Below are 22,310 nucleotides of genomic sequence, written 5' to 3' on the forward strand. Positions count from 1 at the left end.
GTTGCTATAGTTACAAAATCTCACAGCGGTAACAAATCAATGCACGCAGCTCAACAGACGGCGGCTTTGTGGTCAATGAAACATCGCAAATAACAGACTGTAAAGTGCCGCATGTATAAAACCTCAAAGTAATTCAAACTTGAAGCAGTTTAGATTGACAGACGATCAAACCGCTATTCTCCTAATAAATGCGTATTACTTTTCTCTAAGGGATTATTTCGATCGTTAGAAATGCGCGTTGGTACTTCATTTTCTTAAATAACCATAAAATCAGCCATCGCTTGTGACGTTAAGGGACCTCTTATAGTCCCTTAAGTTTTTAAGGGAAAATGGGACTTAAGGACTTTGTTGCAACGCATAGCAGAACTTAAGGTAATACTTTAGCATTTAAGGGTAAATACTTATTGACAGCCTTAAGGTTCACTTAAGGGTTTTTCTTGCAACCCATTTTTTATTAAGGGCACCCTTAACCTTATATTAAAGGGATTTCTTAGCTTAAAGCAGGGGTGGGGAACCCTGGTCCTGGAGGGCCATTGTCCTGCAGAGTTTTGTTCCAACCCTAATTAAACACACCTGAAAAATTCATGATCACTTGGAAATGAAATTCAGGTGTGTTTGATTAGGGTTGGAACTAAACTCTGCAGGACAGTGGCCCTCCAGGACCCAGGGTTCCCCACTCCTGGCTTAAAGCAACACTAAAGAGTTTTTGCTCTTTGCTCCCCCTACAGGTTAGAAGCGTAATTGTCCATTACCACTTTCGTAAATACTGCAGCACAGCTGGCTCTGATTGCATTGTAGGTCTGTCGTAAAGCAAGTTTTTGTAGTTTTCACTCGAACTACAGGACCGCGACCCGACGGTTGGAAACTTCTTTAGTGCGGTTTTGGCCGATAGAGGGCTGCAAAGCAAATGTGAAAGTGCCGTTCACCCTGTTTCAAGTGGATGAATGACTGAAACTTTTTTGGAAACGTTATTTTAAGGTAAAAAACTCTTTGGTGTTGCTTTAAGGACTTTCATGCAACCGGGCCCTGAGCCTCAGGGTATCAAGTCCTGTTTTTTTTCTACAAAAGTTAAGTTTCACTCAGAAATATATGACAGATTTAAATACAGTAAACTTAAGAAGGGTATTTAATACACAATACAAACGTTACAAAAATTACTTTTAAAAGTAAATATATTGTTTCATTGATTTATGTTCTTATCACTGGCCTACAGTCCACAGCAATCCATTTAATCAATGTTGTCAATATATTTTAGGCTTAACAAGACTGTCAAGTAGGACACGTTCTTGTGTGTCTCGGGACCCTTTGATTCTGTACATGTCAGGAATTGGTTGGATAGAACCCAGGCGCAGACAACAGATGAACGCAAAAACACTTTTATTAAACAAAAACTAGAAAACAAAAACCCACGAGGGGGCAGACAACAAGAACTTTGCAAACAATTCACAAGACAGACTAGACTAACAATAAACTTGACAAAAATTTTAACGCAATACTTGACTTGTCTACAACATGTCTTGACATATACAACACGAACCAGCACAGGACAACAAACACAAGCGCATTAAGGGGGCAAATCAAGTGGGGAACAGGTGACAATGAGGAAACAATAATAAGGTGATTAACAAGGAGACAAGACAGGGAACAGCACATGGCCAAAGTCAAACAAACAACGATGAACTTGTGCTAACATAAATGCGACTGTCATGATTCTGACACAAAACTATCACCGAAGCCAGTATCATGACAATACATTTCTGTTTATTTCGTTGCACTCTGTCCACATTCTTTTAAACACAAGAAAATCTTTATGAATTGATGTATGAGCCAAAAGGGATTCATTGTGTTAACAGCATCAAATTTAGAGCAGCATTACAAATAAAATATGTTTTTAAATACGTTTTTAAATGTTCAACTTTAGTGTATAATCTTCTTTCGAGCATGATAAGGCTGCATAATTACAAATCTCAAAGTTCACTTCAAAGCGAAATATTCACTATAACTATAAATGGGTCGTGCATGCGCGTAAAGGAGATTGTAGTATGAAGCCCATAGATGCATGCATTTTGTCGCAATATGCATGAATCGGACGTCTGTGTACATGTATGAGTCAAATAAACTATGCTTTGCCAGAGGCTGACAAATCACAACAGACTGGGTCATTTTGACCAATCAGAGTAGACTGAGCATTTGCAAGAAGGGGGGGGGGACTTGAAAAGAGATCATGTAAAATATGCGCAAAAATAATGTGTCATGCTTTATCAAGCATAAAAAACCTAGTCTAGTACACCTCATAAACAAACTTAGAGCTTTGTAATAGGACTTGCTTAAAGGGACAATAAGTAGGATTTACCCCCATCTAGTGGTGAAATTGGATTTTGCATTCAAACGAATAGTGCTCTCTAGCGTCTCGCTTTTCCAAATGCGTGTTGCAACTACGGTAGCCGTTATGTAATCACTGATCTCCTTGTTGGTTTCAGCTAGTTAACGTGTTCCGAATGAAAACGCGTTGTGGAAACGCATTGGTAGGCTAGTGCTTTTTGTCCCTCTCTGCTATTATAGTTTATCAGTATGGCGTAACGACATGGAAGCCTCCTTGGACTTACCCGTTCAATGTAAGTAAAGAGAAGAAATTCTAAGCTATAAAGAAAAGTCAGATCACTGGCAGAGGTCATTTGACACCAACAAGGACATATTTATGAATAAAGACATTGATTTTGATTAATAAAACACTTAAAATCCTACTAACAGTCCCTTTAAAAACTTCCATCTCTCCAGACAGAATCCTTAAAGAGAGAAGACTTCTTTACTTAAAGCAGATCAAACAGGTTGCTATACCTGTCGATAAATGTGCAGAATGGACATTTCAATATCGTCTGCACTTGTAGTATTTAAACATTTACCTTTAGTGGTTGGACAAACCTCTACTATTCCACTTTATTTTTGCTCCAACTTTGGCTGTCACTGTTGATTATATATCAATGAAGAAGAATGTGAGTCAAATAGCAGCATTAGCATATCTTATCTCCCTCGCTGAGCTCCAGGTAGATTGCAGTGGATAATTACCGAATGATTTATAAATGAAGTGGAGGGCCATAAGATGCAAAACACACTCATACAAACTAAAGCAAAGAGGACACTTTCCCCTTGTTCCTTAGCGACTGAAATTGGTTATAATTGTTTGCACATGACTCATCTACCTCCCACCCAACAAACTCCCTGAATAGAAGGTAACACCACCCACTCTATACATCACACCAATCTGTAGCGCACAACTCTCTCGCTAGCATATATACATACATGCTGTTGCGCATGCCTGCTCAGCCGGTTCAGAGATATGAACCCATCTGTAATCTTCTCTATCTGCATATTCGGAAGATCTATAATTTGAGTACACTAATGCACATTCAGCAAGAAAGGCTGATGTATTGATTTTTTAAGTGAGATTAAGAGGTAGTTTAGTGTAACTGAACGGTTTCTGGTACAGAGGTTACTGATTAATTTAAAAATTATTAATATTTAAAGGTGCCTTTTGTTACTTGTTAAAGTAGATTAATATTCATATTAGAGGCCTATGAAAGCTGTTTTATTTCATGTGATGCTGGTCACCCTTATTTATGGATCTGCTATTATGAAGTCCAATGACCAGTCAAACAGTATCACCATGCTAACTTTAGTTAAAATTTGCTTTACTTAAAGCGAAGACCACTTGCAACCACATTAGAAAGCCTTTGGGATGTTTATAAGACGACTTTTTATTTGTCAGTTTACTTTAAGCTATTAAAAAACACTCATAAGATGTATGAATATAATATGCAGTGTCAAGATAAGAAACTTATAATATATTATAACTTGTACTTAGAATACACTATACCTATGGAGTTCATTACATGTTATAAGTCTCAATGGCAAAATTAAACAGCCTAAGTCATGCTCTTGACTTAGGCAATTATACTACAGGGGTAGAATAGCATGATCTGTTCAAATGAGGATGTGGGCGATTTTACTTACAGTGCATTACAAGGTATACATGCTTTTATCACCATTATGCCTGCATTATAATCAGGCCCGGATTAACAAAATGTAGTGCCCTAGTGACCAGATTTTAAGTGTCTCCCCACCATATTTTAAAGGTCTATTCATTGCTTGCAGGGCTCCAGACTAACTTTTTTACTAGAAGCACTTTAGCCCCTCACTGAAAATTTTAGAAGTGCAAGCAGAAACAAATGAAGAGTTTCGTTGCAAAACGAGATAAATCAATTTTTTTTACATTTTTGTCAAAACATGTTTATTATTATGTTATCATGTTATTATTTTGTTTTATGGTGCTACTTAGCTGTATTTTTTAAGTTATGAAGGTTTAAATCAAAACAAACCAACTGCAGTTGCATTGAAATTAATTGGAATGCACAACCAAAAAACGAGATTTCTGAACAATTAAAAAAACGGTGGTTATCTCGTTTTGCAACGAAACTCTTCAAATACTTTGATCATAATTAGACTTAAAACTTAAGAACATGTGCAATAAATGCATAGAGTGTTATTTACAATTCTGTCCTACAAAAGGAAAAGGCAGCAACTTTGTTTTTGGTCAAAAATTACTTATTGATATTTTTGGACATTCAAGACCTCCTTTATTATTTGCATTAGTATCTTGGGTCAATTTTATGTTTTTTTGAGAAAATACAAATAAAGAAAAAATTAACTGACAACTGAAACGTCTAAACTTTAAAGTCATTTTTCTCAGTTTCACACTCTAACGAGTTATGATCTTTTGCCTTTGTAGGGCAGAATTGATCAAACTTTCAGATAGGAAGTTGTAAACCAAAGAATCAAACAACCTCCTTGACTAATTCTAGCCATAAGATACCACAAAAGACTAAATAGGAACAACATATCAGCAAAATATAGATGTCTTTTAAATTAGCCACAAAGATTCCCTATGCTGATCCTAGGTCAGCATCTACAGTTAGAAAAAACAATTAGTTAGGTTGTAATTGATTTGTTGCAAGTAACATGCATGATTTTTTATATACAATATTTATATCCATAGTTATCCATTTAGCATATTGTAATGAGCAGTGTTGGGGAAAGTTACTTTTAAAAGTAATGCATTACAATATTAAGTTACTCCCAAAAAAAGTAACTAATTGCATTACTTAGTTACTTTTCATGGAAAGTAATGCTTACGTTACTTTTAGTTACTTTTGCGTTACTTTTTCTTGGCTTAGGCTTGATCTCTTTCAGGCCCTGCAGGTGTTTTTATGAATGAAAAGTTCTGCATTCAGAAATTGCATATTTCATCACAAAAATGTTTAGCTCTGGCCTACCATCTTAGTTTCTGACTCAAACTGTTTCCACACAGGCACAGAGAGTGCATACGTTTAGTTTAATTCAGTACACATTTTTTAATTAAATTAATTAAACTAAAAAAGTAACTTGAGTTACTTTTTTGAAAAAGTAACTCAAATATTCATGTGTACATTTAAAAAGTAATGCGTTACTTTACTCGTTACTTCAGAAAAGTAATATTATTACGTAACTCAAGTTACTTGTAATGCGTTACCCCCAACACTGGTAATGAGATGAGTGTCATATACTTCCTTCATACCTTCATACGTTTCTCGTTGTTTTCCTGGCCAGGGCACCTGATGTGTAAGACCTCATCTATAATACTTTTGGTATTAATTAGGTTCTCCCGCTCCCTCTATCGAATGACCCCGTTCCTTGTCGCGGTTCTAAGTGAGATGTGTTATGATGTGTTTGACTTCATGCGGGGCTGCGTAGACCCATTGGTAGCGCATGGTGACATAAAGCGGTAAAACCCGGTCGCACATTCCGTTTTAAGCACGCCACCGAACAACCACCGAATCATTGGCTTCACCTTTAACCCTCAAGTGTTATTTACAACTGCACTAATCTGCTGTTAGTGGATAAATTTGGGCACTTTGTGAATCCATTTATATTTTATAGAAACGTCATAAAAACTATCTTTTTTTGCTTTAAAAAAAATTACTTTCAAGTTATGCCCTTTAGTTTGTGCCTTTATATTTTTTACCTAAATTAACCCAGTTAAAATAAGGCTTTTCACCCAAAATTCACATAAAATGTGATTTTCAAAGAAAACTCAATTACACGAATAATTAAAACAATAAAAACCTTTAAAATAAATGCAACGTTTGTATTTTTACGTAAAAATCACTTTCAGCAGTCTTCATAAAAACGCGTATTCCACTAATTGTTTTTGTTAAAAAAACATGGGTTAATGCAAACAAACTGGCATATAAAGGGTTACTATTTTCACAAATTTAATGAATATTTGATATGTATGATTATATGAAATGCATAAAAATCAATGCTGCTATCAATCTTTGACCCATCCCAAGGTCTAATAATAATCAAATGGTAGATCAAATGGTTTTTTTTATATATTTAGTTTTTGTTGTTGTTTTTTCTGTTAAAAACATGGGTTAATTTAAACCAATTGAAAATATGGTTATTGAAAGAATTAAAATGCTCAAAATTTTTTATCATTTCACATTCATTTACTGGTGCCAACAAATGGACATTAACAGCTCATTAAGGAGTTTTTTATTTTCACCCACTAAACTTTATTAAAACAATATAAACTTTATTTATATTGAATAAAGTCCAACTTTTTTGGTTGTGCTAAGGTGGCAGTCTTAGGAAAAGTAGCCGAGTTTTGTACCGAACAGGGTGCGTTTCCAGAAGAACAAAGTAACCCCTCGTTCAGACAGCCAGCGACATTATCGCTATGTGTCGCTTCTTTCTTTCAATGAGGCGTTTCTAAATCTGCTTGTCATAAACAAATGAGTACCATCCACGCCAGTAACTGACGAGAGAAGGATGACGTGAACTCCACTGCTTTGTTCTCATTGGTAGTCGCTCCCGAAAGTCGCTCGACATTTGCATAAAGTTAAACTTTTCTTAACTTTCTCGCATCGCTGGACACGCCCATACGGTCGCCAACGGTCACTGTCGCTCGTGTCGCCGGAAGTCGGCAGGTTTCCATTGAAATGAATGAGATCGCGTCGCTCTGCTACTGCTTGTCGTTGGCTGTCTGAACGAGGGGTAACTCACTGCTGAACCACCATAGTACCATGCATAGTTAAAGAAACGACTGTTTCCTGAAAACATAGTAACATGGTCGCACATCCGTCATTTGACCTATGCTGGTTCAACAATATAGTTGATAATGTCATCAAGGAGGTGTATACTAATTAATCTGTTCAGATTGATTTACTGTCAGATTGATTTCCTGAAAATAACATACATTTTGATGGAACTTGCAACATTAGTTGGCTAACAATGCTTTTGGAAAACGCACCCCAGATTAAGAAAAAAAATATATATATATAATTTATATTTTTGCCCACATTTGTCCCCAACATCACTTGAGGGTTAACTAAACATAAACGTTTTGGAATAAATAGAAATACTAAGTAGAATAAATGGAATGAATTGAAGTAAGAACCTTCTTATGCCAAAGAGAAAACTTACAAGAAATTCAATGTGAATATATTTGCTGTTCAGGAGTGTTGTTCTTTGTTGCTAACTAACTGAGAGTTGAAGTGGTTACAGATTTTCTCATTAAGTACAAGAGGAGACATTGCATGTAATTAGATAAAGGGTAACATTCACAAGTTCAATTAACACCTGTCAACATTAGGCTGACAAATGCTAATTGCTACAACAGACCCTGAAATAAAATTATTACAATACTTTTGCACAATTGCATATGCTTCCAAATATGAAGCTTAAATATGTTCACAGGTTTTTAATAAAGTTTATTTACCACTCAGTGACACTCAGACAATGAAATAAATGTACGGCAATTCACTGTAGTGCTGCTAACTCTCAACTCATCTTTTGACTTCACGTCTAGTAAAGCCCAGTGACAAACTGACCAGTTGGGTTTTTATCACAGGTGGCCTGGTTTGCTCATCGAGAAAGCATTTATCACCTGCTTTTAGCAACGCATGGCTTGGCAATGAACTGTATTCGTTTCCACGGAAACTTACCTTTGCCATGCCAACCAACTCCAACGCTTGGAACTGTGATCTCGCACAGAGATTACCCACTTTGCAGTTATCAGACAGTTCATGAGATAAAAAGTGTGGAGACAAACAGAAGTGGACAGTTTTCGACTAACTGTACACATAATACAGTAATAATCAGAGTTTTGAATCAGAACCACCGAGGTCAAAATCTGTTTTACTAAAAATCAAATGAGGTTCAGTAATATTAATACAAATGTTAGTTTTTTAAATTGCTCTTTAAAGTTCTTTATAAATAAAAAGTATAAATAAAAAATGCTGTCTCCAGCCGTAATATTATTAAATTATTATACATTATTATATACATATTAGTTCCGATCCTTGATTCTGATTGGTAAATAGCTGTGTTGTATTTATAATAAATCACAGCTATGACTCCAATGATTCTGTGTATCACTGCACAGCACCCTTAGCAACGTAAACATGCAAAACATTTTGCTTCTGTTCACAGTCATTCAGGGACTATTTTTCTAGCGGAAGGAAAGCTTTAAAGGAACAGTATGTAAGAAACTTATATCAATTAATCATAAAATGACCCTGATATGTCACCAGACATTAAGAAATCATTTTCATTTCAAATACTTACATCAACAGTGGTCCGGCCAGGATATTGTCATTTAAAAATGTGGAGTTGCAGCCCTCAACTGATGTTTATGTTGTCATTTTGTGTATTGGCCACCAGTTGTGTGATTGCAGTACCAGTTTTAGCCACAAGTTTTGTGATTGCAGTACCAGTTTTGGCCACAATCCTACACAGTGTTCCTTTAAGTGATTTTACTTCATGAAAGTTGTGGTAATATAAATATATGTTTGTGTGGTTAACTGTTTTATAAAAACAATAAGGTGCTTAAGGCAGTGCTATATCGTTAACTTGGCTTTATTGATTCAACTCTGCATACAAACGCTATCTCATGACAACGCTATCTCATGACAACGCTATCTCATGACAATTCTGACTTATTTTACAAGGTGGCTAATTCTTATTAATCCATACGACCACATTTGCACTTTTATGTACGGTTTGCCTTGACCCCTGTGACGTTCCAGTTATTGGTGGGGTTTCGTTATTGTTTATTGTTATGTTTTTGCATGATTAACATAGAACGAATTGATAAGAATTAACTAACTCGTAAAATATATAAAAATTCTCGTGAGATCAGGTTGGCCTAACAATCCATGATACAGCACAGCCTCCTGTACCTTATCCCTTATAGGGCTCTATTTTAACGATCTAAGCGCATTGTCTAAACTGCACAGCGCGATGTCTAAATGGGCATGTCCGAATCCACTTTTGCTAATTTAAGGACGGGAAAAATGGTTTGTGCACCGAGCGCATGGTCGAATAGGGTAGGTCCTTTTTTTAATGAGTAATGGAAGTATTTTGGGCGTAACGTGCAATAAACCAATGAGAGTCTCAGCTCTCATCCCCTTTAAAAGCCTGTTGCGCTGGCACTATGTCTAATCCCTATTTAGATGACGGACTTTGTAAACTGAAAAACTAAGCGGATGTTAAATAATTGTGTTGTTTTTCACTTGTATTGAAATTGTTATTTTTTCATTAAAACCTTTAAAACCCGTTTTCTTTTAGTCATGGATGTAAAAAAGCAGGCTTTTAATTGCTTTAAATGTATGGCTATCCAATATCATCAAAAAAAATTTACAAGTATGTAAGAAAAGGTTTGTACTCTAAAAATACTTTATTTGTTACAACTACGGCTCTCTGCACGTTTCAGCACTTGGACAGCGTCAGTTTTTTTAAGCATTACTTAAAAATGTTTCTCATCTCACTATATCCACAGGTACAGAGTCATCATATACAATAAATCCGTGAGGTAGCATTTAAAAACATTTAAAAATAGATGCATTTGTTTAAAGCAAAGCATTTATTTACTTTCCAGGCTGCAGGTGAAGCATATCTTTGCGCCTTCTAACGTCTCATAATTAGTCCTCATTTATGTCTAAGAGACTCCATAATAATCTTTTACATTCAGTCCTTTAATCTTTTATATTTAAAAACCTTTTTGTGCTGCTGTGCATTCATGTGTTCTATTTTAATCACCTCTCAAATATGTGTAGGTTTCATCAAAAACAGCAAATTTTGAGCAAAAAGCTGAGATAATTCCATTTTTGTGAAGGACTTTTGATAGAGATCAGATGCAGAGCGATCTTTAAAACATACACGGACTTACAGCTGTTTGCCCTAGGGCAATACTTCCGGGTTTTATAAGTTGCGGAAGAGCGCCATTCAATCCTTTTAGCAAAGTTTTAATGTCCATCCATATTTATTTTTCACTCTTTTTTAAGATATAAACAGAAAATACAGGAAATATGTACACAAAATTATAAACAAAACAATTTTCAGAACTAAATGTCTTCTTCAGGTATCAGTCAGTATTTAGTGTGACCTCTCTTGGCATGAAACACATCTTTAAAATTTCACCTGGATGCTGACACCAGCCACATGTGATGAGAACTGGGTCAGTAAACCTGCTCAATGGTGCTCACAGTCTCAGTGGAGACCTAAGATTTGCCTTTTAACATGATCCAAAGCACTTCAGGCTTTAAGTAAAGACCCAGAGTGTACTTCAGAGCCCTCTCAAAAGCCCGATATGAACTTTACAGATTTTTTTGAAGGATGCTCTCAGATTCGCTCTCTCCCCAGAGAAAGACCCTTTGAAGAGTTTACTAGAAAGGTTGAAAGAACAGACCACAATTCAAGGGGCACAGTTCTGCACTAATCCCGGAGTTTCTTTATAGAATTAAATTGTAATTAAAAACATATTTTTTAAAATGGATGAGCTGAATGAGATTGTAAAGGCAGCCAACCAGTGCCCAGTGTACAGTATATAAAACCTCTTTAGAGTGTTGTTTAAGCATCCCAGGATGAACCTCATAAAGTTAATTAAGAAAAAGCTCAGGGGGTGCAGAGCTGTAATCCAGGCCAGGGCTTCTTAATCCTGCTCCTGGAGACTCACTGTCCTGCAGGAAACGGCACCAACCACAGACAAACAGCTTATCCAAATTCTTATTTGTTGGATAAGGTGTATTTGATTAGGGTTAGTGCTTAGCTGGACAGGATTGTTATAGGTTGTCTGCTTTGAAGAAGCTAAAATATAAGTAGCACTCTGTTTTGATGGTCTGCTTTGACATTCTGTTGACACAAAAATGAATACAAATGCTGTATTTTGCATGATGTCACTTTAGTTGTGTGGAGAACTTGCCATATGTAAAAAAAAATGCATCTTCGCTGATGGTTGTAGTAGTTCTGCCGTTAATCTTCACTTTGCTGGAATATCATTAATAAATTCTTGTGCAGCACAAACACAATCATGTAGGCAAGTTGTGTTTTTTGTACACGTGCATGCCTATAGACTGAACAGGAAGGGTGTTGTTTTTAGAAAGTTTGTGTTTTTAGTACCTGACGTTTGTCACAGCCAAAATGCATTAAAAGTGTCCCATTTTTGGCTGTAAAAGCCCCTAAACTAACCCCTTTTTCTACTAACTCTAGCCCTAACAAATACTGTACTAATGAGGGTTTGTTGGCATGTACAGTGGTGTAAAAAAGTGTTGCCCCCCCTTCCTGATTTAAATTATTTTTTTTGCATGTTTGTCACACTTTAATGTTTCAAATCAAACAAATTGAAATATTAATCAAAGAAAAGACAAGTAAATGTAGTAAAAGACAATGTAAATTAAGGTTTTTATTATGACGGGAAAACAAAATCCAAACACACATGGCCCTGTGTGGAAAAAGTGCCTGGCCCCTAAACCTAATAACTGGTTGGGCCACTCTTAGCAGCAACAACTGCAATCAAGCGTTTGTGATAACTTGCAATGAGTCTCTTACAGCGCTGTGGAGAAATTTTGGTCCACTCATCTTTGCAGAATTTATGTAATTCAGCCACATTGGAGGGTTTTCGAGCATGAATCACCTTTTTGAGGTCATGCAACAGCATCTTAGTTGGTTTAAGGTCAGGACTTTGACTAGGCCACTCCAAAGTCTTCATTTGGTTTTTCTTCAGCCATTCAGAGGTGGACTTTCTGGTGTGTTTTGGATCATTGTCGTGCTGCAGAACCCAAGTTCGCTTCAGCTTGAGGTCCCAAACAGCTGGCAGTACATTGTCCTTCAGGATTTTTGGTGGACAGCTGAATTCATGGTTCCATTTTACCCCAGCAAGTCTTCCAGGTCCTGAAGCAGCAAAACAGCCCCATACCATCACACTACCACCACCATATTTTACTGTTGGTATGATGTTCTTTTTCCGAAATGCTGTTTCTTTTACACCAGACGTAATGACACAAACATCATCCAAAAAGTTCAACTTTTGTCTCGTCAGTCCACAGAGTATTTTCCCAAAGGTCTTGGGGATCATCAAGGTGTTTTCTGGCAAAACTGAGACGAGCCTTTATGTTCTTTTTGCTCAGCAGTGACTCTCATCTTGGAACTGTGCTATGCAGGTAATTTTTGCCCAGTCTCTTTCTTATAGTGGTGTCATTAACACTGACCTTAACTGAGGCAAATGAGGCCTGCAGTTCTTTGGATGTTGTTGTGGGATCTTTTGTGACCTCTTGGATGAGTCATCGTTGCGCTCTTTGGATAATTGTGGTCGGCCGCCACTCCTGGGATGGTTCTCCACTGGTTCACTATTCCATGTTTTTGCCATTTGTGGATAATGGCTCTCAATGTGGTTCGCTGGAGTCCCAAAGCTTTAGAAATGGCTTTATAACCTTTTCCAAACTGATAGATCTCAATTACTTTCTCATTTGCTCCTGAATTTCTTTGGATCTCAACATGATGTGTAGCTTTTGAGAATCTTTTGGGTGTGGCTAGAAAAACTGAACTCAGGTGTGATAAACCACAGCTAAAGGATAATTCCGGTATTTAACACTTTGAGTCTCATTTCTGGTTTGTTTTGGATGAACTACAGTGATGGACACAGAAATATTGACAATGGGTCGTGTCTTGATTTTTTGACTCGTTTAGAAGCGTCTCTTGACTGCTTCAGAATGGAAGTCAAGGGCCATGCACAAACATGTCTTTAAAACAACACTTAACGTTCATTTTCAAAACTGTACTACTCACAGAGTCGTTTGTGGTGTTCGTTGATGATTAAAAACAAATATATTGGCGCAATGTATGATTTCAATCCGTGTTATTTGCTATAGTGGACCTATTTTTTCAGATACCTCACAACCGCGTATATACTTCTGCTCTATATTTGAGTCTGAAGCGTTAGCACACTCCCGACCACTTGATGGCGGCAACCACTTTGCCGTACAAGGACGCTGAACCGAACTCGGTGTCTAACGTATAGACAGTCACAATCGAGCTCAATTTCAAATCTAAGGCTGATCACTGAGCCATCAAATATGGGAAAAATTTCTTTTGAGAGAAACCGAGCGAATAAACTACAACCACATGTAAACAGACCCTTTTCCGTTTCCGACAGCGGAGTGATATATAAGCGAGCAATGAGTCTTCCAAGAGAAGTCAATGGAATTTTACAAAATGCCAAATAAAACACGACAGAAACTGTATTTCGCTACACAACTTGTTTTTAATCATCAACGAACACCACAAACCACTCGGTGAGAAGCACAGTTTTGAAAATGAACGTTAAGTGTTGTTTTAATGACATGTTTGTGCATGGTCATTGACTTCCATTCTGAAGCAGTCAAGAGACGCTTCTAAACGAGTCAAAAAGTCAAGACACGACCCATATTCAAAATTTCTGTGTCCATCACTGTAGTTCATCCAAAACAAACCAGAAATGAGACTCGAAGTGTTAAATACCGGAATTATCCTTTTAGTTATGTTTTAAGTGGGGGAAGGGGGTTAGGGTTTGGATTTTGTTATCCCTTCATAATAAAAATCTTCATTTAAAAACTGCATGTTGTACTTACTTGTGTTATCTTTGATTAATATTTAATTTGTTTTATGATCTGAAACAAAGTCACCATGAAAATTAAATAAAAAACTATCGGGTTTTTTTTAATATTGTGGTATTTTTTTTACAAATTACTTATCTGTAAGATTCATTGTTTGAAAGAAATTAACGTGCTCTTATAATCTTTGATCAAAAACGCAAATCTCCTTCCCTCTTAAAATTAATAGGTGTGTTCGACTTCATGCGGCTCAGCGCAGACCGATTGGCGGCTGACTTGAAGCAGTGCATGCCGGTTAGTAATTTTGTCCAAATTGAGCTGCCGCTGAAAGCATGTGACTGTGTCTTATGGTTTTAAAGTACCGCAAGAGCATTTCGAGAGTAGCCGGGAAAAAAAAAACACATTAATATGCATAAATATGTAATATTGTGTCGTAAAATAAAAATGAAAATACCAAACTCTATTGGTATTTTAATAATGTAGGCTTGTTTCCCGTTATTTTCGGGCATACAGTATAAGCAGCAATTGAAATATTCGATATAAAATGTTTCTGGTTGCAACTTTTTATTAAAATGCTTTTATCAAATTCACCATCTAATTCACTCCATTCGCGATTAAAAAAAGGAATCACGGCACACACACCACTACGGCAAGCAGCAGGTGTCTGGCTTGATGGCTCCGTCTTCAGCTCCTCCCTTGACTGCAAGCGGCAAACCTCGCCGATCTGTCTGCACCGTGCTGGATGATCTCAAACACACCAAATCTCTCTTTACTTCCGGTCATATGGTCCGGGAGAAGATCGCTGCGATTAGCAATTAGCAACACGTCCCAACTTCAAATTATCTAATTAGATCTCGATGTACAAATTCAAATCCAGCCCTGCCTTATTTCATTTCAGAAGCCGGTTTCCCTGGGATATATATCACCACGGGGAAAATTAGGCAATCACTACTTCCGTTTCATGGAGACTTTAAAGTGTGACAAATATGCAAAAAATCAGGAAGGGGGCCAAAACTTTTTCACACCACTGTAGGTGCAGCATTAAGATCTTTACACAATAAAGTTAAAACATTTTGTATGCTCTATTTCATATTCGTCTTCCTTAAATTTGTCGTGCACAGAAACCTTGCACACTGACTCTGATGCTTGTTAATTAATTAAAGTTTCAAAAGCAGTGTGTAATGTGTGATTGACACAACATGCAAAAATATCGGACAAGAACTTTTGACTCAGTTTGCAAACTTCATTACTTATAGTCAACATAATGTCTAAGGGAACCATCAAAATAAAGTGTGACCTAAGATGGTTTTGGTGACTTTATAGGCAGGGTGCGTGATTTTTGAAAAACATTTTGGAAAAGGGATTTGGAAAAACACACTTGTAGCCAATCAGCAGTAAGGGGCGTGTCTACTAACCGACATTGTTGCCTGGGTTGCGTATGTGCGGGGTGGATCTATCAAAAGAAGGTTCAGATTCTATTGGGGTAGGGGCGTGTTTGTTTAGGTGATTTCAAATATCAACATCGGCTTTCAGAGATCATGCACCCCGCCTTTAAATCAAAAAGGTGGAAAGTTATATATTAGGAAAGAGTAGGCATTTCCAAATGTTTAATTGGCACTGTATGTACAACCATAAACTGTGCACTTTGCATTACACTTGACTGCACAGCAGCATTCAAGAAGTTGCTATGTTTATCCAAATATGTACTGGACATATTCAACAGGAACGCCTTCTAATGAGCCTGCTGCCCAGAAATGTTGCCATGGAGATGAAGGAGGACTTCCTAAAGCCACCAGAAAGAATCTTCCACAAGATATACATACAACGGCATGACAATGTCAGGTATAGACGGAGAGTTTCAACATTACTTGATTCAATCTAAACATTCCTGTCTAAAACCCACACTTATTCCATGAATGAGAGACATTGTAGCGCTACATTACATTAATAGTTTTCCTAGACCAAGCAGACAGTGTCAATTCTATTGCACTCAAATCTGACTCTGAATAGAGAATCAATGAGTCAATAAGAGTCAACAACTCTCCAGCTATGCGAGCTCCTGAATCTGGCTCCCGACCAAAACGTGCGCAGCGCCCACAGCCCAAGTGATATCAGCTCAAGAGCTGCTCAATTAACCCGCACTACCCACACATGCAGAGAGACACAGAATGTGAGTGTTATTGCACAATTTGTACAATAACACGTACACACATGTATACACCGTTCAAAAGCGCCATTTGTGAAAAATGAAAGTAGCAATGACAGCAAAGTGCCCAAGACTTTATTCGAATTCACATTTTAGTTTTAACGACAGCATCTCGGCTTCTCCTGCCTGATATTACAGAAGTTCGTAAGTAATTTACGAGGTGGCTAATTCGTATAAATTTGCACGTAGTGAATCGTACCAAAATGTATGATTATTATAATACAACCATATTAAACCCCCACCCTAAACCCAACAGCATTGTAATGAAAGGAAATTGTAAAAAGTATGGATTAAATTGTACAAATTTATCCAAATTAGCCACCTCGTAAAATAGTTAGCTTAGAGGTTCCTGTGAAAAGTGACTCAATATATTATAGGCTACTGTTTGATTCATAATGTCTATATAGTCTTTCATTTAGTCTTTATTGCATAGCTTAGCGTGGTTCTCAAACTTTTAGGCATGTAGGGTAAGATTCTTCGTGCCCCCCCAAAGAAAATTCATGACATAAAACAATCTCAAATTTTGATTTTTACCTTATCAAAACATTAAATGAGACAATGTAGTTCTGTTGATTAGTAGCCTTATTTCTTTATGCAGAATTAATAAAAAATGTATGTATTTAATAAATATGGGTCCCACAAAATCTTGTGCCCCCCAGTTTGAGAACCCCTTAACTCCATATGTTTCTGATAAAATACACTACTTTGGCTCATCACTATGCCTTTAGAAACAACAAGCATAGTTAGTGTGGAAGGTCTGATAAGAATCCCCATAACCCGATGCCCTCTTCCTCTCAGCATCTTGTTTGCAGACATTGTTGGATTTACCAGTCTGGCCTCACAATGCACCGCTCAGGAGCTGGTTAAACTGCTGAACGAGCTCTTCGGAAAATTTGATGAGCTTGCTACAGTAAGTAATCCCTTTGAGTATGTGAGAAAGAGAGAGAGTGGAGTGCATTAGAAAGCTTGTGTCAGTGAGCATATGTGGTAATGTATATGATTGTTCACAGTCTGGCAGCAGTATGCTAATCAGCATTACAACAATCATGATCTGCATTAGTGAGCTGATGATCAGAGAACACCTCTGTGCTCTACAGGAGGCGCTTGACTTCTGACACAAGCAAATGCTTCTGAATGAAACTAATTTAACATGCATTTGCATAAATTCTATTTTCTGTGGCTTGGTAGATTGGAATTTTTGGTGGCAGATTATAAAACAAACTAAAGCTGGGATTACACTTCTTGAAAAACAGTTGTATAACAGCACACACTGGTTTTGGTGTTTTCACAGAAAAAGCTACTGCCATGAAAAAGACTGTTGTTGATGTTGCCAATATATCGATGTATGGTTACTACAGTGTTCAGTGTGTTTCTAGCACATTGCTATGTGGTTGGTATGGTGATCTGCGTTTTAGTAGTGTTTTAGGAGAATGCAACAGTATTTGTTGCTAATGAGTTCTAAGTGTTTTAGCACATTGCTGTGTGGTTGCTACGGTGATCTAAATGTTTTAACAGATTGCAAAAGTATGTGGTTGCTAGGTGTTCTGAGTGTTTGTAGAACTTTGCTATGTGGTTGATGTGGTTATTTAAAGGAATAGTCTACTCATTTTCAATATTAATATATGTTTTTACCTTAACTAAGAATTGTTGATACATCCCTCAATCATCTGTGTGCGTGCACGTAAGCGCTGGAGCGCGCTGCGACGCTTCGATAGCATTTAGCTTAGCCCCATTCATTCAATGGTACCATTTAGAGATAAAGTTAGAAGTGACCAAACACATCAATGTTTTTCCTATTTAAGACGAGTAGTTATACGAGCAAGTTTGGTGGTACAAAATAAAACGTAGCGCTTTTCTAAGCAGATTTAAAAGAGGAGCTACATTTTATGGTGTAATGGCACTTTTGGGAGTACTTCAACTCGGCGCAGTAACACCCTCCCTCTCCCATTATGAGAGTGAGAAGGGGAGCGGACTTTTCAGGCGAGTCGAAGTACTCCCAAAAGTGCTATTACGCCATAAAATATAGTTCCTCTTTTAAATCCGCTTAGAAAAGCGCTACGTTTTATTTTGTACCACCAAACTTGCTCGTATAACTACTCGTCTTAAATAGGAAAAACGTTGATGTGTTTGGTCACTTCTAACTTTATCTCTAAATGGTACCATTGAATGAATGGGGCTAAGCTAAATGCTATCGAAGCGTCGCAGCGCGCTCCAGCGCTTACGTGCACACACACAGATGATAGAGGGATGTATCAACAATTCTTAGTTAAGGTAATAACATATTTTAATATTGAAAATGAGTAGACTATTCCTTTAAGTGTTTTAGCCAGAGTCGTATAAAAAGAGAGTAACGACACGCTTTGATCTCGCCGCCGCGCGGTCACGTGATTCATGTAACGTTCTACAGTTCCAAACCAAGCAGGGCTGTCAATCTGTTTGCATAGGTTTTCAGCTATTTTAGGTAAATATTACTTTGTAATGGGAATTGATCACTATACTTACTATGTTTATAGCGTTTATTTTTACTAGGGAGTGATGGAAATACAGTAAATCAGTTAATAAAGAAAAACAGTTAATGGTGACCCAAAGATAACTGTGGTTATCTATAGCCACTACAGCAACACAGTTTATCTTTTATTTTTGTAGCAAAAATATGGCTATATAAGTGGCTATCAATCTGCTAAAAACATAATTCCTACACTTTTACTATATTAAAATCACAAAAAAGATCGCCAACGTGGTTATTTGAAGCATAACAGAAACACACTAAATTCATATTTAATTGTATTTATTGTACACATTAAATGTTAATGTAATTATACATGATTTTCGAGGATACATCCCTCGTATTACTTACCAAACACAATGAAACACATAGCAGCATTGTGAAGCAGTGTGACTTTCTTATAAGGCATTTAGCTTGTCGCTGTTGCCCCCTAGTGTTAATCGTAATATATAAAAAAGATAAGTATAAAGTAAATGGCCACCAGTAATAAAATATTAAACTATTAAATCTATATTATTCACACATTAACTCATTAAAATATAAAAATTTTACTAGTTCTTATTAACGATAATCATTACCTACAGCAGAGTTCATAAAATATCACTGTTGACTATATTCATAAAATGCCTGAAAATGTAAAGAGAAACGGTAATTTCATCGATTTACCAGCAGGTGCCATTGGGCTTCAGTGCTGCGTTTGCAACTATGCGTCACTCCATGACTCGCTGTTACTTCTGCATTCCATTCTTACAACGGACGTCTATGTGAGTGTCGTAACTCTCTTATTATACGACTTTGGTTTTAGCGTATTGCAATTGTATGTGGTTGCTAAGGTGTACTGATTGTTTGTAGCACTTTGCTATGTGGTTGCTATGGTGATCTAACCGTTTTAGCAGATTGCAACTGTATATGGTTGCTAAGGTGTACTGATTGTTTGTAGCACTTTGCTATGTGGTCGATGCGGTTAATTAAGTGTTTTAGCAAATTGCAACTGTATGTGGTTGCTAAGGTGTTCTGAGTGTTTTATCACATTGCTGTGTGGTTGCTATAGTGATGTAAGTGTTTTAGAAGATTGTAACAGTATGACGTTGCTAAGTTGTTGTGTTCTGATTGTTTTAAGTACATTGCTACAGTATGGTTGCTAAGGTATTCGGAGTGCTTTACGAACATTGTTGTGTGGTCGTTTAGGCGTTTTAAGTGTTTTCGCACATTGTTGTGTGGTTGCTAAGGTGTTCTGTTTGTTTTTAACACATCGCCACAAGGGTGCTAAGTAGTTTTATGTGTCTTAATCACAGTTTTGTGTGGCTTCTAAGGCAGTGGCGGCTGGTCAATAGGGGGCACTGGGGCGCCGCCCCCCTAAAGTACAGTACTGATCAGTGGAAGCCAGTGAAATATCTTGAGATTAAGGAAATATCATTTTATCCTTACAAAATCACCATTTACACAGCGTTTAGTTGAAGAAAGGATTCAACTTAAGAAAGGATTAAGGAGCTTGGACCAGATTGAGCAGCAAGAAGTGATCGCAGATGAGTTTACACTGTGTGCTTTTCCAGCACTTATGGCAAACAAAGTTGGCTAACATTAGCTGGATGCTGTGTAATTAATACCTTTAATTGTTTTCTCTGTTTGCTGATTCAAAGTCTGCGTGATAGACTGCATGAAATATTGTGGCGCATTTTAGCTGCCTTTGCGTAGACATGATGCTCAGATAATCCGGTATTTTCCATGACTTGGTGAACTTTTTTAACAATGCTTTATAGTAATCAACAAATAATATATAACTTTCTTCAGGAGTTAAAAAATGATTAAGTTATTATAATGGGATTAGGAGAAAAAAAAAACATCATAACAATCCCTAGAATTATCATTGATATTACCATTATTATTGTAAATACTACTATTGCATAATATACATGATATTATAATAATAATAATAATAATAATAATTATATATATTATTATTATTATTATTAATACTACCCAAATATGTATTATTATCTGTTTAACTTATTATTATTATTATTTTGTCTTATTATTATTATTTTGCTTATTATCATTGCTTCATAACAATCATCTGTCATCAATATTATCATCTGTATTACTATCTGTTCATGTATTATTCATTTATTTTTTATATCATTGAGCAGAACAAATCATTGTCACAATTGTTGTTTTTGTTTTTGTTGTCTGTTTTGTTTTTGTTGTTTACTACTTAACTATCTGTTGTATATTTTGCACTTATAATAAAAAATAATAAAAATAATAATAATAATATAATTAATTTAAAAAAAAAAATAGTTAAAAAATAATAGTAAATTAAGTCCAAAACTAACAGAAAGATATATTTTCAATATATCTGCCTGGGATAAAGCCAGATTGGCAGTCATCGATAATTTTATCCAAACAAAGTTTCAACCTTTCTGCAAATATAGCTGATAACAATTTAGCATCATTATTAATTAATAATATTGGCCTCCAATTTTCAAGACTAAGTGAATGGCTTGGTGAACTTTTTTGCAAGTACTGGTCTGTGATTAGGCAACTTTACTGTGTGTGTGCGTGTGTGTTTGTGTGTGTGTGTGTGTGTGTGTACGCGATTGCGTGCATGTGTGTCAGTTTGCATTAACCGAAGTGTAATGGAAGAGCGTTAGATCATTCTCTAGAACAAAAGTTAAGCAGCAACAAGACGTCGTCTATCTGAGGTAAAGACACAAAATTTTATAAAAATATTGTCTGCATTAATCTGCCTTCATTCGTTTGTTACACAAGATTGTTTCAGATACAAAGTGTCATGAGTTTAATTCAATTCAGATTTTACACATTTGTTGATATTTTAATCAAAATAGCATTTTGTGATTTGTTTTGTTCAAATTTGCCTGTTCAGCACAAAGGTTGCGTGTTTAATCGCCTCCACTGTCACTGCTTCATGTGATGTTAAACATGTAATGTGATTTGCGGTCTCTGTTTATCTGTTCTCTTCACAAATAAAACACATTTTGACTTTTATGCTCGCCTTGTAATTTCATGATTAGAAATGAACATGTAAACGAAAACAATTATTATCGTTAAAATATGAAATGAAGGAAAATAATTGACTATAATGGAATCTTTACAACGTTGTTCGTAAAAATATGACAGAGATTGAAAAAGTCTAACACAACCTCTGGTGTGTGTGTGTGTGTATGATTACCTTGATTAGTTAATTGATAATAAACCCATATCAAACACAAATTTACAGATTCATAGTACATTTATTTCACGTTTGACTTCAACAGTAACATTTTAGCTAAGCAGTAATGATATTCATCACCTGATAAACGGCTATTTACAGACCTGCATTACTACAGCCTCCACTGTTCTTAGGTGTTCTGAATGTTTTAGCACATTTCTGAGGCTGCCAAATTTTAGTGTTTTTAGTGCTTAGTGTTTTAAAGGTGCAGTGTGTAACGTTTAGAAGGATCTCTTGACAGAAATGCAAAGTCATAAACAAAACTATATTATCAGGGGTGTATAAAGACCTTTATATAATGAACTGTTATGTTTTTATTACCTTAGAATGAGACATTTTTATCTACATACACCGAGGGTCCCCTTACGTGTAAGTCGCCATTTTGTGCCGCCATGTTTCTACAGA

General features: G+C 36.4%; 1 protein-coding gene across 1 annotated transcript in view; it reads left to right on the top strand.

The window, feature by feature from the left end:
• The window catches only part of adcy1a (adenylate cyclase 1a), a 61,351-nt gene that overhangs the window by 6,327 nt on the left and 32,714 nt on the right, over positions 1-22,310 (top strand). The window contains exons 3-4 of the mRNA XM_055185933.2: positions 15,688-15,806; positions 16,969-17,080. Coding sequence (XP_055041908.1) covers positions 15,688-15,806; positions 16,969-17,080 — 231 coding nt within the window. The remainder of the gene's footprint in view (positions 1-15,687; positions 15,807-16,968; positions 17,081-22,310) is intronic.

This window comes from Misgurnus anguillicaudatus, chromosome 18 (genome assembly GCF_027580225.2).
Source record: "Misgurnus anguillicaudatus chromosome 18, ASM2758022v2, whole genome shotgun sequence".
NCBI classification, from domain to species: domain Eukaryota; kingdom Metazoa; phylum Chordata; class Actinopteri; order Cypriniformes; family Cobitidae; genus Misgurnus; species Misgurnus anguillicaudatus.